This window comes from Epinephelus moara, chromosome 4 (genome assembly GCF_006386435.1).
Source record: "Epinephelus moara isolate mb chromosome 4, YSFRI_EMoa_1.0, whole genome shotgun sequence".
Classification (NCBI taxonomy): Eukaryota; Metazoa; Chordata; class Actinopteri; order Perciformes; family Serranidae; genus Epinephelus; species Epinephelus moara.
Window position 1 is genome coordinate 19108402 of NC_065509.1, and position 16784 is coordinate 19125185.

Consider the following 16784-nt stretch of genomic DNA (forward strand, 5'->3'; position numbering starts at 1 on the left):
ACCTACCCATAGAAACGAATATCTGAATATTTGGGTACAGCCCTAGTGGTTAGGTTAACCCATTGACAGGCATGTCGACTTAATACAGTGAGAATTTCTTGGATAAGAGGCCTTGTAAGACTGCACTAAAGAAATCTACCTTTGTATGGTGAGATTTTTTCTTCATCTTTAGCTCTGCAGGACAACTCCAGGAAATCCTCGATCAGATCAAGAGAGATGAGAGACTGACTGAACACCAACCTGAGGATGAATGAGGATAGAAGATACACCAGGGTCATTTCACCACAGCTACATGTCATTCTGTGATTAACACAAACTTTCCAGTCACACAGCACAACAGATAAAGATTTTATTTGCACACAGACTGCAGGCACACTTACACTTTTTCATCTACTTCCTCTGCCATGCGCAGGATCTCAAAGAGGAGCATCATTTTTCCAGAGTGCTCCAGGACCTCAGCGTCAGCCTCAGTGACAAACTCCTTGTACCAGTCAGCACTGGGACTCCCTGGTGCTGAGCTGGCGGCCCGAGCTGTATGTCACACGAAAAGTTACTGATTAGTCTTCTGGCAGTCTGTAGAGTCTCACAACAAGAAGCAGTAACAAAGACATCAAGCTTCATAAACAGAGCAGCTGCAGTGTGTGCAGATGTAAGCTGCCAAAGCAACAATGTCATGTCTATAATAAACTGACCTCTAAAGCAACTTCTGAAAAACCATTTAATGTTTTTCTAAAAAGATATGGGTGACACCAATGGCGTATGTGTTTAAGAGTAATCATTCTGAACAAAGGCAAAACAACCCAGATATTCCTGTACGTGCCATTCTGGTCTCTCTAATACTAAGCCAACTACTCATAATGCTCCCATATGTATAACAAACTTACGTTCTTCTACAGGCTCTGGTCTGTTCCGACCTTCTCCATTTCTGCCCCGAGAGCTGGTGTTCCACTCCTTGATGACCTCCACATCGTCACTGTCCGAGTCATCAGATCCTCTCTTTTTTCCCTTCCCTTGCTTCTTTTTCCTATTAGGAAGGAGGAATGATGGACGAGACGGGGTCAGCGAGAATAACAGATGCAAGAGAGAGGGGCAGTTAAACGATCTCTGTATGAATCTATAACAAGGGAAAATGGACTTGAGATCTTATTTTACTTTTTCGCCCTCTCATCCTCAGAGGTCATACTCATGGAGGATTCTTCTGTTTCTGAAGCGATGAACTCGTCCATGCTGTCCTCATCAAAGAAACCCTGCAAGAGAGTGCGCTCGCGTGAGTCTGTGCGATGATATAGGTCAACCAAACACTGAGAGCTGGATTGTGGGTAGCAGAAATGATGCATAAGGGAAAATTTTTGCCACAGTGGCAACATGTGTGTTGTTCTCCTCCGGTGCATGACCTGTCAGCACTATGTTTCTATTGTTTTCCCGCAGTGTGTGTGATTTGCGCTAATGTATTCCCAGTTTTTGAGTTCGTGTTTAGTGTGGTTTAGTCTCGTCTTCCCCAGCCCTACCCTGTTTTCTTTGCTGATGTAGTCCAGCTGAAGGCACCAGGGATGGGTCCAGATTCTGCTGAGCATCTGGAAATCCTGGAAGAGTTTGGTCCCTGCGCGGCCCCGGCCCCCCTCCATAGCATTCCCCACACCTGCACACAAGGGAAAGAGTGTGAGGAGGAAGATGGATGTGTGTTTGCATTATGAGCTTGACAACGTGCCCTCAATCTCTTCATACATAATGACTTGTGTGGAAAATGAAATGCAACAAAACTTGGGCCCAATCCCATTTCTTATTCTTACCCCTACCCCTCATTTTTGGGTGCAACCTTGCCCCTCAGAACAGAGTTACGAGGATTAGGAGGTTAAATATTTCCCCTATGAAATGGGACAACCCTTGAAGACCCTGATAAGTCATTGATAGATGTTGATGCTGGTGTTTACATAAACAGACTGTTGCCAGACATTGTGAAAATGCCTTCTTCTGTTGCAGGAATTTGTTTAGCGTGGGCTATATTCAGCCTTTTGTGGGTGTCAGGATGCTAGCAATTTGTTCACAACTTAAGTTTCATGCTATCAATCCATCTAACAAATCATCAAATATAAGAGAACACTGTTTCATTACCAGGCCACCGGCGGTGCTCTGTAAGCTAACCGTAGCGACCTGTGCTCAACACTGCACTGATATTAAAAGACCAGTAACCAGTGCAGCAACTTTGCAGCTGGAGTTAATTGAAAGCTAGTTAGCTTGGCTACCGAGACATCATCATACTAGTGATATCCTTTGTTATGCTTGTAACTTACTAATGATTTCTCATGACATTCAATGTGAAGTGTGCCTCTGAAAAACCTCTTTTTGGAGGGCCATGTAGCCCTGACACTTAAACCTACCCCTCTGTTCCAGCAAGAATCTGAATGCCTTACCCCTCAATGTGAATGTGCAAAACAGAGAGGCAAAGTCAAGTTGGGAGATTAGGCCTTTAACATACCAAGCAAATACCACAGAGGGTCAGATACATATTCAGAGCTTTAAGTTGTCTTGTGTAATCTGTTAAATTGGCAGATTTATGAACGTAGTGAGTGGCAGCTGCTGAAATGTTAATGTTGTGACTGCTCTATGTTTTGGCCTGCATTGACCCAGGGAGGTCAGAAGTTACATTGGGTTTAACAAATGCAGCAGCAAAAAGAGTAAACCATTCGTGGCCACCCCCCAACCTCCCCTTGCAGACTGACTGGTGGTGTGGGTCCAAAAACACCACTGCGGAGGTCCAGAGCCACAGTCACAACTTCAGCACTGTGCCCTGTGGACAACCTGGCCTAATGAGCCACAGCACATACCACCATAACCCCCCCATCACTCCTCTTCTTACATACCGACTCTCCTGTTCTTTGTTTTCGCTTTTGGTGTAAAACCTCTGGCCCCTCCTCCTGCTAAATTTCTTTCCCTTTCCTTTATGCCCCCACATTCCCCCCTTTTACCCCCCACCCTCTGTTCCCTCTCTCTCCCAGAGCTCTTCATTAGGGAGACGTGGGAAACTGGGCTTAAACCCTGCCTGCGGCACTCTGCCAGCTGCCACTCTAAAACACACACGCACACACACACGTCCTGGGCCACATTCTGAGAGGAAAGTCCACTAAACGACTTAACAATGCGGCATGAAAAAGTGAGAGACCAGAATGGCCTTCCATTTATCTAAAAACTTTGTCCGTGTAAAAGACATCCAGTCAAGAGAGCACTTCAAGAGAAACAAGACTCCAGCAGAAGGACTTGGCCTAGTCCTAAACTATACGTTTTTCAGTAGAATACTCAATTGAATTTTCTTCTAGTCTAAGACTAGACTAAATCCGTTTGAGCAATTAGACCTGACACTGTAAAACCCCTGCTAGCAGCCTCTAGAGGCTCCACTGCTCCTAACACCCAGAAAGATCAGAGTAGTTTGAACTGGGCAAGCAAGTGGCACTGCCATTCTCAACACCCTGTACTCCTGTTCACTCGAGCATGGTTCTCACCTGTGAAGTGCTCCAGGTAGTATCTGTAGAGTTTACACTGGATGGGAGTCACTCTGACCGACAACACATACTCATGTTTGGGAGGCAGGAACTTGGTGAGCGCTGTGTAATCTTTCCTCTGGGAAGCAGAAAGAAATGACTCTTTTGAGGAGGCAAAGAGAACAAGAGTTACATTTCCTACTTAGTTTTATTTTTTATTACCTGGACACAGCCAGCCAGCATCTCATAGAGGATGTGAGCCCTCTTCTTCATGATCCGGACATCTTGAAATGTGGAATCGGCACACTGACCATTCTGAATGGGGTTAATGAAGCGGTTCCTGAACTCCTTAATTGACCCAAGAAGGTTCTCCTTGATGAAGTTCACCATGCAGTGGTCTGGTATGAAGACAAAGATAGTTTTAGATATATCCACAACCACACCAAATATTGGTCTGCTGTCATCTACTTTACCTACTTGACCTTAGATATCCTTCAAGTATGCACTAATGTTGACAGAACAGGTTTCATGTACTATGCACCTTTTATATGGCATAAACAGCAAACTGCCCTCAAACTAGTGTCTTATATCCTCCTTAAATTTTTAAAGCTTTATTATCTGATGTGCTTCATGATTCTTGTAACCTTTTTTTATAGCTGCTTGGTTTTTTTTGTAGTTGTGTTGCTCCTGTTTTGTCGGTTTTGCTGGTTGTGTTTTTGTGAAGGTTTCTATTCTCTTAATCTCAATGAGATGGACTGATTAAATCAAAAATAAAAATAAACCCAAGGCAGTCTCACATTCAACAAGGTTGTTTTGCAGAGGCGTTCCAGTCAGCACAATCCTCCTCCTTGTCCTGATAGAGTTCATTGCTTTGGACACAGCAGAGGCCTCGTTCTTCAGGATGTGACCTTCATCACAGATTACCAGGTCTGGACCTGGTGATAGCAAAGAAGACAAAAGGAAAGCTTGTCATAGTGGAAGTACAGCTGGAGACATATTTGGGAAAAAAAGATGATTCCTCATTATGAACTAGTTGAGTAACTGATGTAACAACAGTGATGTCTTTTGGACTTCTTTCACACACTTTTAAGCTTTAAATGATTATATCACCTTTAATACCAGAATTTCGGCCAATGTCTGGTAACTGTCTGAACAGATCACACTCCTTAACAGTTATGCATGCATGCAAAAAGACTAATGTCAAAGTCATGCAGATGCAAACACATCAAATGGAGACTTAATTGATCAATACAACATGAATGTGTGATTAATATTTGAAGACCTTTGCGAAACATTTGATTTGGATAGTCCACCTACAGATAGTTTATAGAGCAGCGAATTAGTTGAGCTTCAACAATACAACCGTTTCGCTTTATTCTGTGGATGTTTATTTATAGAGTACATGGACAATTTACAATGTATTCTCAGAATAATTTTGTTTAACTTGAACTATTCACTCATCCTGTGCAGTAGACTGAATTAAGTTCAACTATATTACTCCAAGAACATGTAGGTATGTTCATGAAGTGCCACATACACTCTATAGATAATCTATTAAGCATCTACAGAATAAAGTGAAACAGCTGAATTGTTGAATCTCAAATAATAAGCTGTTCAAATGTTACAAATACTCTACAAACTATCTGAAGGTGGACGACCCAAATAAAGGGTATTTAACTTTCACAGCTGTCCTTTATCTTTTCTACTAGTACCTCAAACATTTTGTATGTTGGACCAATAAGCAAGGAACATAATCTTGGAGGAGGGTTGGTTACCAAACACGATGTGGGGTATCGACCAAATCACGTCTGTACTACAGAGTACTGATTCATGTTAAATCCATCTGTGCCACATTTTGGTACCCAAGAGTGCATCTGGGTGACATTGGATTTTTAGTTGACATCTGATATGCCGATATACAACAACTCATTTGGCCGATAACTGATATTGATATATCCATATAATATGAAAAATTATGCAACTTTCTTGCCCAAATCCTCGCTGGCCATTAGCTAGCTCAGCAGTTGAGTTTACGTCGGTCGGCAGATCAAGAGAGAATAATGCTACATCAGAAGAGGACAACACATCGCTGCGGGACTTATCCTTGGACACCGTAGTTTTTTGTTTTTTTGGCATCAGCCTTTGGATTTGAAACTTTTTTTCTGTGAAGGACCTTGTTAGGCAGCAGCCTCTGGATTTACCGCAGTCTGGATGGTGCGGTGTTGTAAGTTACTAAACTCTGAACACACAGATTTACTCCTCGGAGCTCCAGCGTGCATACTACATAGACTTTCACAGACTGTAATGGTAACACATTCGTACGCCCAATTGTTTTATTGTTCAGTAAGTTTTATTCGTAACAGTTTGTTAATACAATGAAATGACAAACTTGTTTGGGTGTCTAGTTACTTTATGGTGATTGTGAATTTTATCTTCACACAGAGGTATCATCATCTTGTATTGTATTGTAAGTCCTTCTGCACCAAAAAGTTAGTAATCTTTGGTTAATGGCCCTTTCATTGACATTTACACAATTGCCAAAGTTATCTAACGACTGTGAAAGGGTTACATGTATTTAGTCTATTTGTCTTGTTTGTTTTATTTTTTTGTCATTTCTATTCTTTATACATACTTGTGTATCTTTCAGATATGTTGTTTTGTTACCTGTGCTGCATCATTTATCGGATATTTTGTACATGTCATTTAGGCCAAACCACTGACATTATTGTGCATCCCTAGTGAGAACACAGGGTTTAGACAAGAGGTGAACTGCCGTGAAGCACCTGAAGCCTAAAAGCCAGCCGTGGAGCGCCAAAGCCAGGAATGGAGCTCAGCAGAGCTGCCAGGTTCAACTTCAGACAGGTGTCGGAAGCACCCCTTAGCCAAGAAGCCAGCAACGGTGCTCCTTTGGCTTCCCAGCAAGCCAAAACTATTGTTGCAGCGCCGATCTGCAGCAATAGGTTTGGCATCTGGTCGAGTTTCTTTTCCATTTTAATTTAGTAATAGCCTTATCTTACTGCTAGACGAGCAGAAACAGACAGACACGCACACAAGCAGACAAACAGAGACAGAAGATGAGCTCTATGTGTGACTAGAGAAGAGCAGAGGAGCAGAATTGTGTATTTGACTACTTCGTCACCCCTGCAGCTTGTTCAAACATTTAATTTTTGTTATTACAGAGAAAGTTAAGTCTCGAAAAAAGCTACCATTGGATACTGTTACCGAATTCCAGTTACTGGCACCAGCAGTTGTATGTTATTAATAAGAGCTCATACATAAGGGGGATGTTTTTCTAATTTTTGTTTGCTTTAAGTGGCAGTTTAAACACAAACGCATTACACAGCACTGTACCTGGATCTACCAGTGTCCTCTGAAAGATCTCTTTGAGCTTCTTGCTCTTGATGTTCCTGCCCTGTGTCAGGTTTCGGTACATCTCGTAGCCGATGATCATTACACCACCCATGTCATGCCATCTCTGGAGAGCGTATGATCGCTCCTGTGGTCTTTTTACTGTGGCCAGCTCAGTCACCTGATAAACACAAGATAGACATCGATCAATAAAAGGAAGGCATAAATCAGGAATGTAATTATGCACATACAAAACAAACACCACCACATTTGTCAAATAGGACCTTAATTAAAGGATACAAAACCAACTGCTTACCTCTAAACTCTCGTCATCCTTCATTCCTTCTTGCCACTTCTCAAACTCGTTGAGCCAATTAAGGACAGTGTTCAGGGGACAAACCACCAGCGCTGTGGAGAAGTCGAGCTTCTCACAAAGGAGCAAAGTGTGGAGTAATGTCACCACCTACAGGGCAAAAGCAGAACTACAGTTAAAACATGGTTAACAGTGTGACAACATACAGGTCAATGATCAGGGTTTAACAGGCTCAAGGCAGCAGTTTACATGTGAAATTCTTAGTTATAACTTGTGCTACTGCAGGTTTGTGACACCTAAAAAATGTTGGGTTGATGTTTGTACAAGACTGGCAGTTTCTTCAAGTAAAAGCAGTCAACATGAGCCAAGTGTCTGTACATAGCCAGAAAACAAAAAGTATTTTGTGTTAAGTACTTGGACGAAAAAGTAAGAAAATAATGTTTTACAGTTCAGACAACATAATTTTGGTTCATTTATTCAAAACTAAATAAGCAATTCCAGGTACACAGATATGTACCAAAGGGATAGAGACACACCCATAGTTCTGTAGCTTTCCACATCATCAGTTTAAGATTAATGTACTGTTTCGTTCCATATTGCACGGCTTTAATGTAGTTATCACCACAGACAGGCATGCTGCTCTCTCCTCCATACCTGCAGAGTTTTCCCCAGACCCATACAGTGGGCAAGGATGCAGCCGGAGCCAGCAGACTTCTCGATCTTCCTCACAGATTCACAGCAGCAGTCCCACATGAACTGCACCCCTGAAATAAATCACAGAGGCCGACATCAGTCCAGAGCATCTCAGTGCTTCACATGCAGGGTTCGCTAGTATCAGACATTCACTTATATTCCACAAGACACTCTAAGAACTTTTATCTTCTGTACTGTCGGACTTTTCTTAATCAATATTCACTGAAACACAGAGGGCCATCTCTTTGAAACAACCTACATCCATCACTACGATTAGCAACCACATTATTGTTATTCAAAAAACACATGAAAAGGACTGTCATTTAGAAAGAATCTCAACACTTAATGGATTCATTTGTATTACGTCTCAGCTTGTAAATACAAACTTTTATGTAACTGGTGTATTTCTATCAATTTTGTATTATTGTTATTTAATAGGGGAGGTATCTCCATAAGCTATTTTTGTCTTCTAACTTATTTTGCACAATGTTCAAACCTTTCATTATATTTTGTCTTGTCTATACACGTGTGTGCAAATAAAAAAGGGAAAAAATTATTGCAGTTCATCCATGTTGATCTTTTTCTGTAACCAAATTCACTCACCGTCCACCTGGTGAGGTTTGAGCTTTGTGACAAGGTTCCTGTGCACCTGTACCAGTGGCTCCTTGGTCTCTTCATCCTCATCCAGCACCAGCTTGGTGGTGATAGGACAGGTTACCTGGGAAGACTCTTCCACCACAATCACCTAAAGAAGGATCAGAGATAGAGGAGTCACACAAACATAATTTCATCATATGACGACAGAGTCAAGGCAGCCAAACGAAATAAAATGAGGCCACGTTTTATCACTTTTTGCACACGAATTCCCCATCTCAGGCTAACTGAAACACTGAAACACTTTCGGTTAATTTGTGCTCAAGAGATAAGTGTTTAAACAGTGAGCATCCATGCGCGGCCCACATCCTGTGGTCCCTCCGCCTTTATCCTGGTCGCTAGGAGACCATAGGTGGAGACCTGAATTAAACAATTCATGACCTCTGATGCTTCATCAAGTTCATCACATCCTAAATCTATACAAGTGTGTGATAACACTGTGTGATTTAAACTCTCTTGATGAACAGCAGCAACAGCAGGAGTCGGACTGCACTTGTGATTGAAAGTAAAAAAAAGCTGACTGACAAGACGATGGCAGATGATTTGGCGTTTAAACGTGCAATATGTAATTTTCTGCCGCTAGGGGGTCTCAAACCAAAACAATAACAGAAGACGGAGTTGGATGATGTCACGAAGTAGAGTGGGATCATGGGAATTGTAGTCATATAACAGATACAGATCTGACGTTCCTCACTCCGTGAAACCGAAACTGACCGTGGCAGCTCTCTTCTTATCCCAAATTCTTCTGGGATCGCTTGGTTGACCCGTACGTTTCCATTTTATCGGCTTGTTTACCAGGACAGCTTCGGTGTCAGAAGGTGCAGCAACCGTCAATGCATAATCATGATCCATGACGAGTTAGCTTAGCCTAGCAACAGTAACGTTCATTCTCTGACGTCTCATCCGGTCTGCTTCTTCTTCTTCTTCTTCATTTAATGGCTATGGTAACTGGAGTTACGTCGCCATTGACATGCGACCTAATGACACGGTCCGTAACTTTTATTAATATTTCATATTTATCTGGGTTTGAAAAATTGTTGAAAACATTTCTGATAATCAAAGTACACAACTAAACAAACTATATAATATTGGTTTAGTCATTTTTAGACATTTTTATGTGGAAAAACTACATATTATACCTTTAAGTGAAAAGCAAAAAGGCCTATTTGGCAATATTTTTTATTTAAACCTTGTGCTAACAGGGAACCTGGTAACATTAATGAGGAAAGAAAGAGTTGGTAACATCGCTAAGAAGTTAGAGGTATGTAGCCATCGTTGTCTTCATCTAACAGCTCCTTGTTCCTTTGCTCCCTGCAATTTTTCAAATTGACCTGCTGCCAACAGGTGCTGTTTTGTAGAAGCATATTTGATGAACGATAGCAGTAGTGCTAATCTGGTTGACAACCCACCACATTACCCATGAGTACTTCACAATAAAAGTCAACTCATGTTTCACCAGTTCAACGCTTTAATGCAGGCATGCCCAGAGTGTGGCCCAGGGGCTGATCATGGCCTCTGAGCCAATCTTAAACGGCCCGTGACTTGTCTTTCAGAATTTACTAGATGTGGCCCGCCCCATAAATTGGCTAGTTCACTTGGCATTTTTTCTGCTCACCTCACGATGGCAGGACTGTCAGTTTGTTGACATGGACCAAGGAAGGAACTACGCAGGTGGAACTAATGTGTTTTTACAAGAATTTCCCCATGAGGAAGCATCATCTATCTGTCTATCTATTCATCTGTAAATAAGCGAAGGGACAGTTACCTAACAGCAGACATTCCCTCCTAAGTAGCTACATGGCCACAGCAAAGAAGCAAAAGTCATCAGCGAAGGCTGCTGCTTTTAAGAGTGGTGGAAAGGTGAATATGTTTTGCATGGTTTTTATGTTTTTTTTAATAACCCATATGATGTGAGAAGCAGCTGACCCACATTCAGAGGGTTTGGACACCACTGCTTTAATGTAAAGCTGCAGCAGTAGGAACTGTTTGGTTTGCATTAGCAATAACTTAATTCAGTGCCCTTCAGATATTGAGCATCACAGACGAATATCTTTTCTTGTGAGATGTCAGGTGTAATCGGTAACACTGTCACTGTTACAAGTATATTTACGGGAGGAAAAATGTCCTCACTGTGGCATCCCTAACTACTAGTAGCACCATTATACACAAAAATAAACAGCTAACAGGACACTGTGTTTTAACAATATTCTACTTCACATGCAGAGTTTCCCTCTACTGTGGTAGGGACCATGGAGATATGAATTATTACATTATTCTTCAAAATAAAGCTTTAAAATAAAAGCAGCACCATTTACCAAAGTAAAGCCCACATGTTGAATGGCTTATTGTTTTGACTGTCTGTTACTTAGCAGAGCTCGCTGCCAGCTACATTTCTGACCGTTTACCAGTGTGGTTTCATACATTTATAGCTGTACACGACTAAATTTCTGGATTTAAGGTGAAGAAACCGAAATGAGACTGATGACTGGTCTTTTACACATGTAAAACGTCATCAAACTAATCCAGCACTGTTATGCACATACCAATCGGAAGTGTAAGACAATGACCTCTAATCAAACTAATGCCTCTCCTTCCATTTCTCACACTCTGATGAGCACTTTTTGGAGTTTAATTACTTAAGGCGAAGTGGACTATTTGATCTGACAGACAGTGAGAGATCAGCAGCAGGCTGGACTGTTATCAGTCTGCTGAACTCAAAGTGGTTATGTCTTGTCCACATGTCCATCACTTGCTTGAGTATCTACATGATAAAGCGCTGCTCAGCTAGTAATTACTTCCTCTAGAAACTGAGAAAAATCTTCAAGTTGTATCGCAGTACTGAATGAGGTCTTGAACATTTCTCCTGGAATGCCGTATCATGAGGAGACTAACCAAGCCTAGTGTTGGAAATGTAATAGCTGAAGGCTTTGAACACACAGCCTGTGCTTCAGACCAACAGCGGAAGATTTAATTTTTACCTCTCGCAGTTTCTTCCTCAGTGCCTCTCTCTCAGCTATACGTTTCCTCCTCTCCTCTTCTTCTTTCAGAGCATCTCTCGTCTCTGTCCGCAGCTTGTCGTCCTTCAGGATTTTGCGGATCTTTTTACGTCCTTTGCGTCCGTCTTCATCTCCGTCTTCATCACCTTCCTCTCCGCTCTGTGGAAATGAACATTAAGTTCAGCCCTCTGATCTTCAGCCCTTAGGAAAAAAATTCACTTCCTATGATCAGTCGCCAAGCAACCATATGATTAATTTGTGCCCTCAATAATCCTCACAACACACTCCAGGGGTAAGTTCAAATAACATTTTATGTGTCATGCCTGACTTGACTAGTAAACGTTATGTGGGTCCATCTCATCCACCTGGCAAATCCTGCCACAGAAAAAAAAAACACTTTGGGACGGTTCAAGACGACTACCAAGTGCTCTGCATTTTAAAATACCTTCTCATTGCTGGATGAGGAATCCTGAACTTTGATCCTGCGTCGCTTCTTCTTCTGATTATAACTTCTCTGTTTCTCATCGTCCTTCTTCTTTGATGATCTACAGACACAAAACAGAATCACTCTGAGCAAGAGCAGCAGGAAATCAACCCAGATCCAGTGTCAGCAATAAATTACTACTGATTAGATGTAGTGTTCTCTTCTCACCTAGTCTTTCGACGCTTCCCCTCATTCTCCGATTCACTAAGTTCCTCGCTTATCCCCGACTCTGCACTGGTCTCTGACTTCTCAAAATCTGAGTCTGAAGAGTCATCGCTGTCTACTGACAGACAAATAGAAGAAACAAAAGTCACTTGCTGGTATCATAATTAAATATATTTGCGCCCATATACTTGGACATGGCACACAGGGCAAATAGAAAATGAGAAAGGACCTTTCTTCTTCTTGCCCCCCTTGTTCTTCTTTTTACTAGCAGTTTTCTCCTCCCCTGATTCTCCCTCACTCAGAGAGAGTTTATGACGGAGCAATTTGTGGCGTCTGCTGCGCTTCTTCACTTCAATGTCAGAGCCGCTTGAGTCATCTGAATCCTCATCTTCAAAGACAGAAGCAAATAGTTTGAGACGATACACAATGAAAGTCTTAGGTGTAAACAGCTAGATATATTTAGCACACGTATTCTACCTTGCTGCTCTTCTTCATCTTCATCCTCTTTTTTAACTTTCTTGGAGGACTTTTCATCCTTTCCTGCGCCTTCATTATCAGAGGAGCTCTCTGCTCCAGAAGAGTAGTTGGATTTTATTTGGGCAAGAAGCATTTTCTTTGCAATCCTTCAGAAGAAAAAGAAAAAATACACACAGACACAGAGAAAAGAGGAAGAAGGTTCACATTAATCACATCTTATAAAGTTAATGAACACAAAGTTTAAATTTACAGACAATCAGATAAAATTATCCCTTAGCTAAATCACGTGACTTATTGACAAATGATAATCCTTTATATAAATATAACTCACACGAAAATAACATATATATTTTCTGCAATTTACCATAACTAGTGTAGTACCCATTCAAAATGTCCCTGTTCAGAACGAGCTGATTGCTTGGCCTCTGGTTTTACCGCTTGCAGCTTTCTTGGGAACCTCTCATCCAAACAATTTCACACTCAACACTGCTTCTTTGAGTCCTTAGCAACACACCTGCCATGACTCAGTTTGCCTCCCCTTGCAATGCTAGAATATACATGTCATTTGCCAGCAGGTACCGACCTGGGATAAACGCGTTCAATATCAAAGTTACATTGCTGACGCTTGAAATTTTTGAGTTTGCTACACTGTAACATCTCCACTCTCTCTTTCATCATCTGTTCTTGAATGTACTGTAGCGAGCGATGGTGAGCGAGATGGACCCATCATGCCGTTCGGTGGCTCAACAGGCAACAGACCAAATCACAGTGTTTGTTTACAATAACTTCCAGGAAGAAAAGCTTTGTATCACATGCATAAAATTAAACAGCACACGCTACCTCAATCGGTTAATTTTTAGCCACCTAAAAAAAAGCATCAGTATCGTTTTAGATGTATGCTACACTAAAAGTATTTTCAATGTTTTACCTTGCTGTCATACAGCACTTTCCAACAGGCAACTGAAGCCGTTATCTCAGGACCACAAGACCCCAGTGACAAACAACACTTTACTATGCAGAACCAAGGAGTCTCCTGCTGCCCCCAACAAAATATAAAAATATTCTAAATACAGTGCGCACTTGAACCGCTATTGATTTTTTGGTGACTCTTTTTAGGTTGCTTAAATACATTTTGCTGCTGCTCCTGTCTACAGCAGTACATTGTTTAGCGTCTGTGCCAGTAGATTTAGTTTATCAGCAACACAGTGCACAACATGAGCACAACAGAAACTTAAGTTTGGTGGGACCCTCATGTTCAACTATATATCTTTACAAGTTAGAGTTACGGCTGAAAATGATGAAAGAAATGAAATAGTTTGCCAATTCCACATATCACCACAACTGAAAACGACTGCTAAATGTCTATCTGTAAAATAACTGTTGTTGTTATTGCAATATCATGGTGACTCGACCCATGGGGGTCACCTCTAAATATGCTACACAATGTGTACACTGAAATCTCCACCACCACCACCACCACCACCACCACACTGAGACCTGACACTGTCAGTTGGTCGGCAACCTAGAAGCATGTCTTGTTATTTGAGCTGACAGTTACATTGGATGGGGGCATTCATGAAACATATGAAAGGAAAAGGTTCCGACATGCTGAGCTAGTGGCGGAATCCCAAGAGACAGGCTGGAGAACAACAACCTATTGCTGATGTGACTTTGTGACCCTATCAACCAAGTATTGACCAAGCTCAGACATTGGTTTCACGTCAGCGGAAGTCAAAAAAGTATTAAAAGATCTCTAAGAAGAATCAAGAAAGGGAAGTTTTGGCTCTGGTTGTGCGGAAGAAATCAGAGTTAGGGGAACTAAGAAACCACATGGTGGAACCACATGACAATCTAAATCCAGCTGCAGGGAGACATCCCTGACTGCTGCCCTACTATCCTGAGATGTTCTGAGAACAAAGGGGCAAAACATCAATGGAGGACGGCTGCCAGCTGAGTCCCTGCAGATGCTACCCAGGCATGTGCGGAGCTGTGACAGGCAGAACAGCCGCACAGGTTTAAACACCATCCTATCACCAAAACAAATATATCCTGTAGATCTCAAGAACTCACTCTCTACACTGCATTTCTTTAGGTCCTGAGCAATACACCTGCCAAGTGGGAAGTCAATGGGATGAATGGTTGTCGAGAAAATGGAAGGACAAACAGAGAGAGGGACTTCTTTCATTTTGGTTAGACTTTAGAGCAACTGGAAAGTCACAGGTGATGTGATTATCTATTTCTGCTTTGAGCTCATTAATGCGTAACTGATGGAAACACTGGCAGCCTGTAGAAATATCACTATGACACTATGACATTACTAAGGGTAAAAATTAGGGGTGTAACGGTACACAAAAATCTCGGTTCGGTACGTACCTCGGTACACAAGTCACGGTTCGGTTTTTTTCGGTACAGTAATGAAAAAAATAGACAACTATCAAATATCTTTTACTTATTGTAACCTTATTAAAACATACCACAGCAGTTAACTCTTTTTACACAATTTTTGAATGAAGCAAATATATATAAAATCCTGCTTTTTCACATTGTTTGAATGAAAATAGAAATATAAAAGTGAAAAATAAAATCCTGCTATTTTTTTAAACACATTTTTTGAATGAAAAATATAAATATAAATTTCTGCTTTAACAGTTTTACTCAATTAAAATAAAAAGTATAGTGCAGCTGGTCAGCTTTAAAGCCTGCTCAGATTCAGTTTTACTAGGAACTTACTCAGCTTTCCCACTTTGTTAAAGTGCAGTAATCAAAACATGCTTATATCTAAAGTGCAGCTTAAACAATTTTACTCAACTCCAATGGCGTTGATTATTTCTTTAGCGCGATGGTCAGGGAAACGCTCTTTCTTTTTAAACGACGACGATATCGTAGTTTGCACCAGATTGCTTTTTCTAGTCGTGCCGGTTAACGTTCAAACTCGGGTGGTGTCGCTTTAGATGCGTTAGCATGTTAGACGTGTTTCCAAGTACATACCCGACCGCTGTTCTGCAGTGTCGGCACACTGCTTTTGTCTTGTCCACTTGTTTATTTCCATCTTCGTATTTTACCCTGAAACCAAAGTGTTCCCAAACGGAGGACTTAAGGTTTGCGGGTGGGTCTTCAGGTTCGTCAGGCTCACTTGCCATGTTGTCAAAATGCGAGAATGCGCTGCACAAAGTGAAAGCGGAGATTTACGGGACTCGGTCCGTCACTCAATTATGTCCGTCGGGGAACTAGATATTTTAAATGGTTCGGCTCGCAAAAACGGAATTAAAATAAAACAAAATAAAATAAAATAATATCCTGCGCCCAATAATTCGGTACAGGGTCGTGCCGAACCGGAAGTCGTGTACCAAACGGTTCGACACAAATACATGTACCGTTACGGCCCTAGTAAAAATACAGATTCACAGGGATAAATCAAAAAGAAATGCTGCCACTGGGACTGTGAGCCTTCACGCTGGGCCTGATGAGTCAAGTTGGCAATATGCTGTCAGAGTCCAGCAAATATATAAGGTCAAACAGCTCTACCTGACAGAGCTCCTTAAACTGTCTCTAAAATTAGCACAGCAGCAACAACACAGTAAAAAAGATGCTTTCATTGTAGACCTTAAACGATGGTAATCACAACTCTTTTGTCTTTATCTTTACGACTTGTTTTGATAAGTACCTGTTTTCAGGATCATCATCGTCATCATCTTCACAAATCTGAGAGACTTTCTCTTTATCATCCTCTTCATCTCCTACATAACAAAGTAGCACACAAGCTTTGAATGGAAGAGCATCAGTCATTAAAAGGTAAATTTGACATTTTGCAAAAAATGCTTATTTGCTTTTTTGCCAAAAGTTGCCTTGTAAAACTCAAGGAAATTACATTTTACTCTGTAAACATTTATTTGAGTCAGTGAGCTTTAAATGTGCCATTGGGGGAATTTTTGACAAAGCCTGTGTAGCTTTATGCTAAGCCAGTAGGTTTCAAATTTCTTCTGTCATGCCCTCCTTCAGAAGCCGAACCCTCCCAGTTTCAGTGAAGTACAGGTCAACTTGATAGCATTAGCAAACTCCCCACCTACAGTGGCTCTATGACCCCACTAGGGGGGCACGCCCCACAGTTTGAGAACCACTGTGCTAAGCTAAAGGCATGCTGGTCTCAGCTACATATTTATGATACAGATATTAAGAGC

The 16784-nt window shown here is 41.4% G+C and overlaps 1 protein-coding gene across 2 annotated transcripts in view; it reads right to left on the reverse strand.

The window, feature by feature from the left end:
* atrx (ATRX chromatin remodeler) overlaps window positions 1–16784 on the reverse strand; it is a 45514-nt gene that overhangs the window by 22791 nt on the left and 5939 nt on the right. The window contains exons 9-26 of one of the 2 annotated variants that reach the window (XM_050042345.1): window positions 16271–16343; window positions 12607–12752; window positions 12359–12517; window positions 12133–12244; window positions 11926–12025; window positions 11463–11639; window positions 8434–8575; window positions 7792–7901; window positions 7141–7287; window positions 6828–7005; window positions 4274–4411; window positions 3699–3874; window positions 3498–3615; window positions 1509–1639; window positions 1153–1247; window positions 885–1024; window positions 381–531; window positions 140–240 (exon numbers count right to left, since the gene is read on the reverse strand). In XM_050042345.1, the coding sequence (XP_049898302.1) occupies window positions 140–240; window positions 381–531; window positions 885–1024; window positions 1153–1247; window positions 1509–1639; window positions 3498–3615; window positions 3699–3874; window positions 4274–4411; window positions 6828–7005; window positions 7141–7287; window positions 7792–7901; window positions 8434–8575; window positions 11463–11639; window positions 11926–12025; window positions 12133–12244; window positions 12359–12517; window positions 12607–12752; window positions 16271–16343 (2394 nt within the window). Of the gene's footprint in view, window positions 1–139; window positions 241–380; window positions 532–884; window positions 1025–1152; window positions 1248–1508; window positions 1640–3497; window positions 3616–3698; window positions 3875–4273; window positions 4412–6827; window positions 7006–7140; window positions 7288–7791; window positions 7902–8433; window positions 8576–11462; window positions 11640–11925; window positions 12026–12132; window positions 12248–12358; window positions 12518–12606; window positions 12753–16270; window positions 16344–16784 lie in introns of both variants that reach the window. The other variant, XM_050042343.1, reaches the window with a different exon arrangement.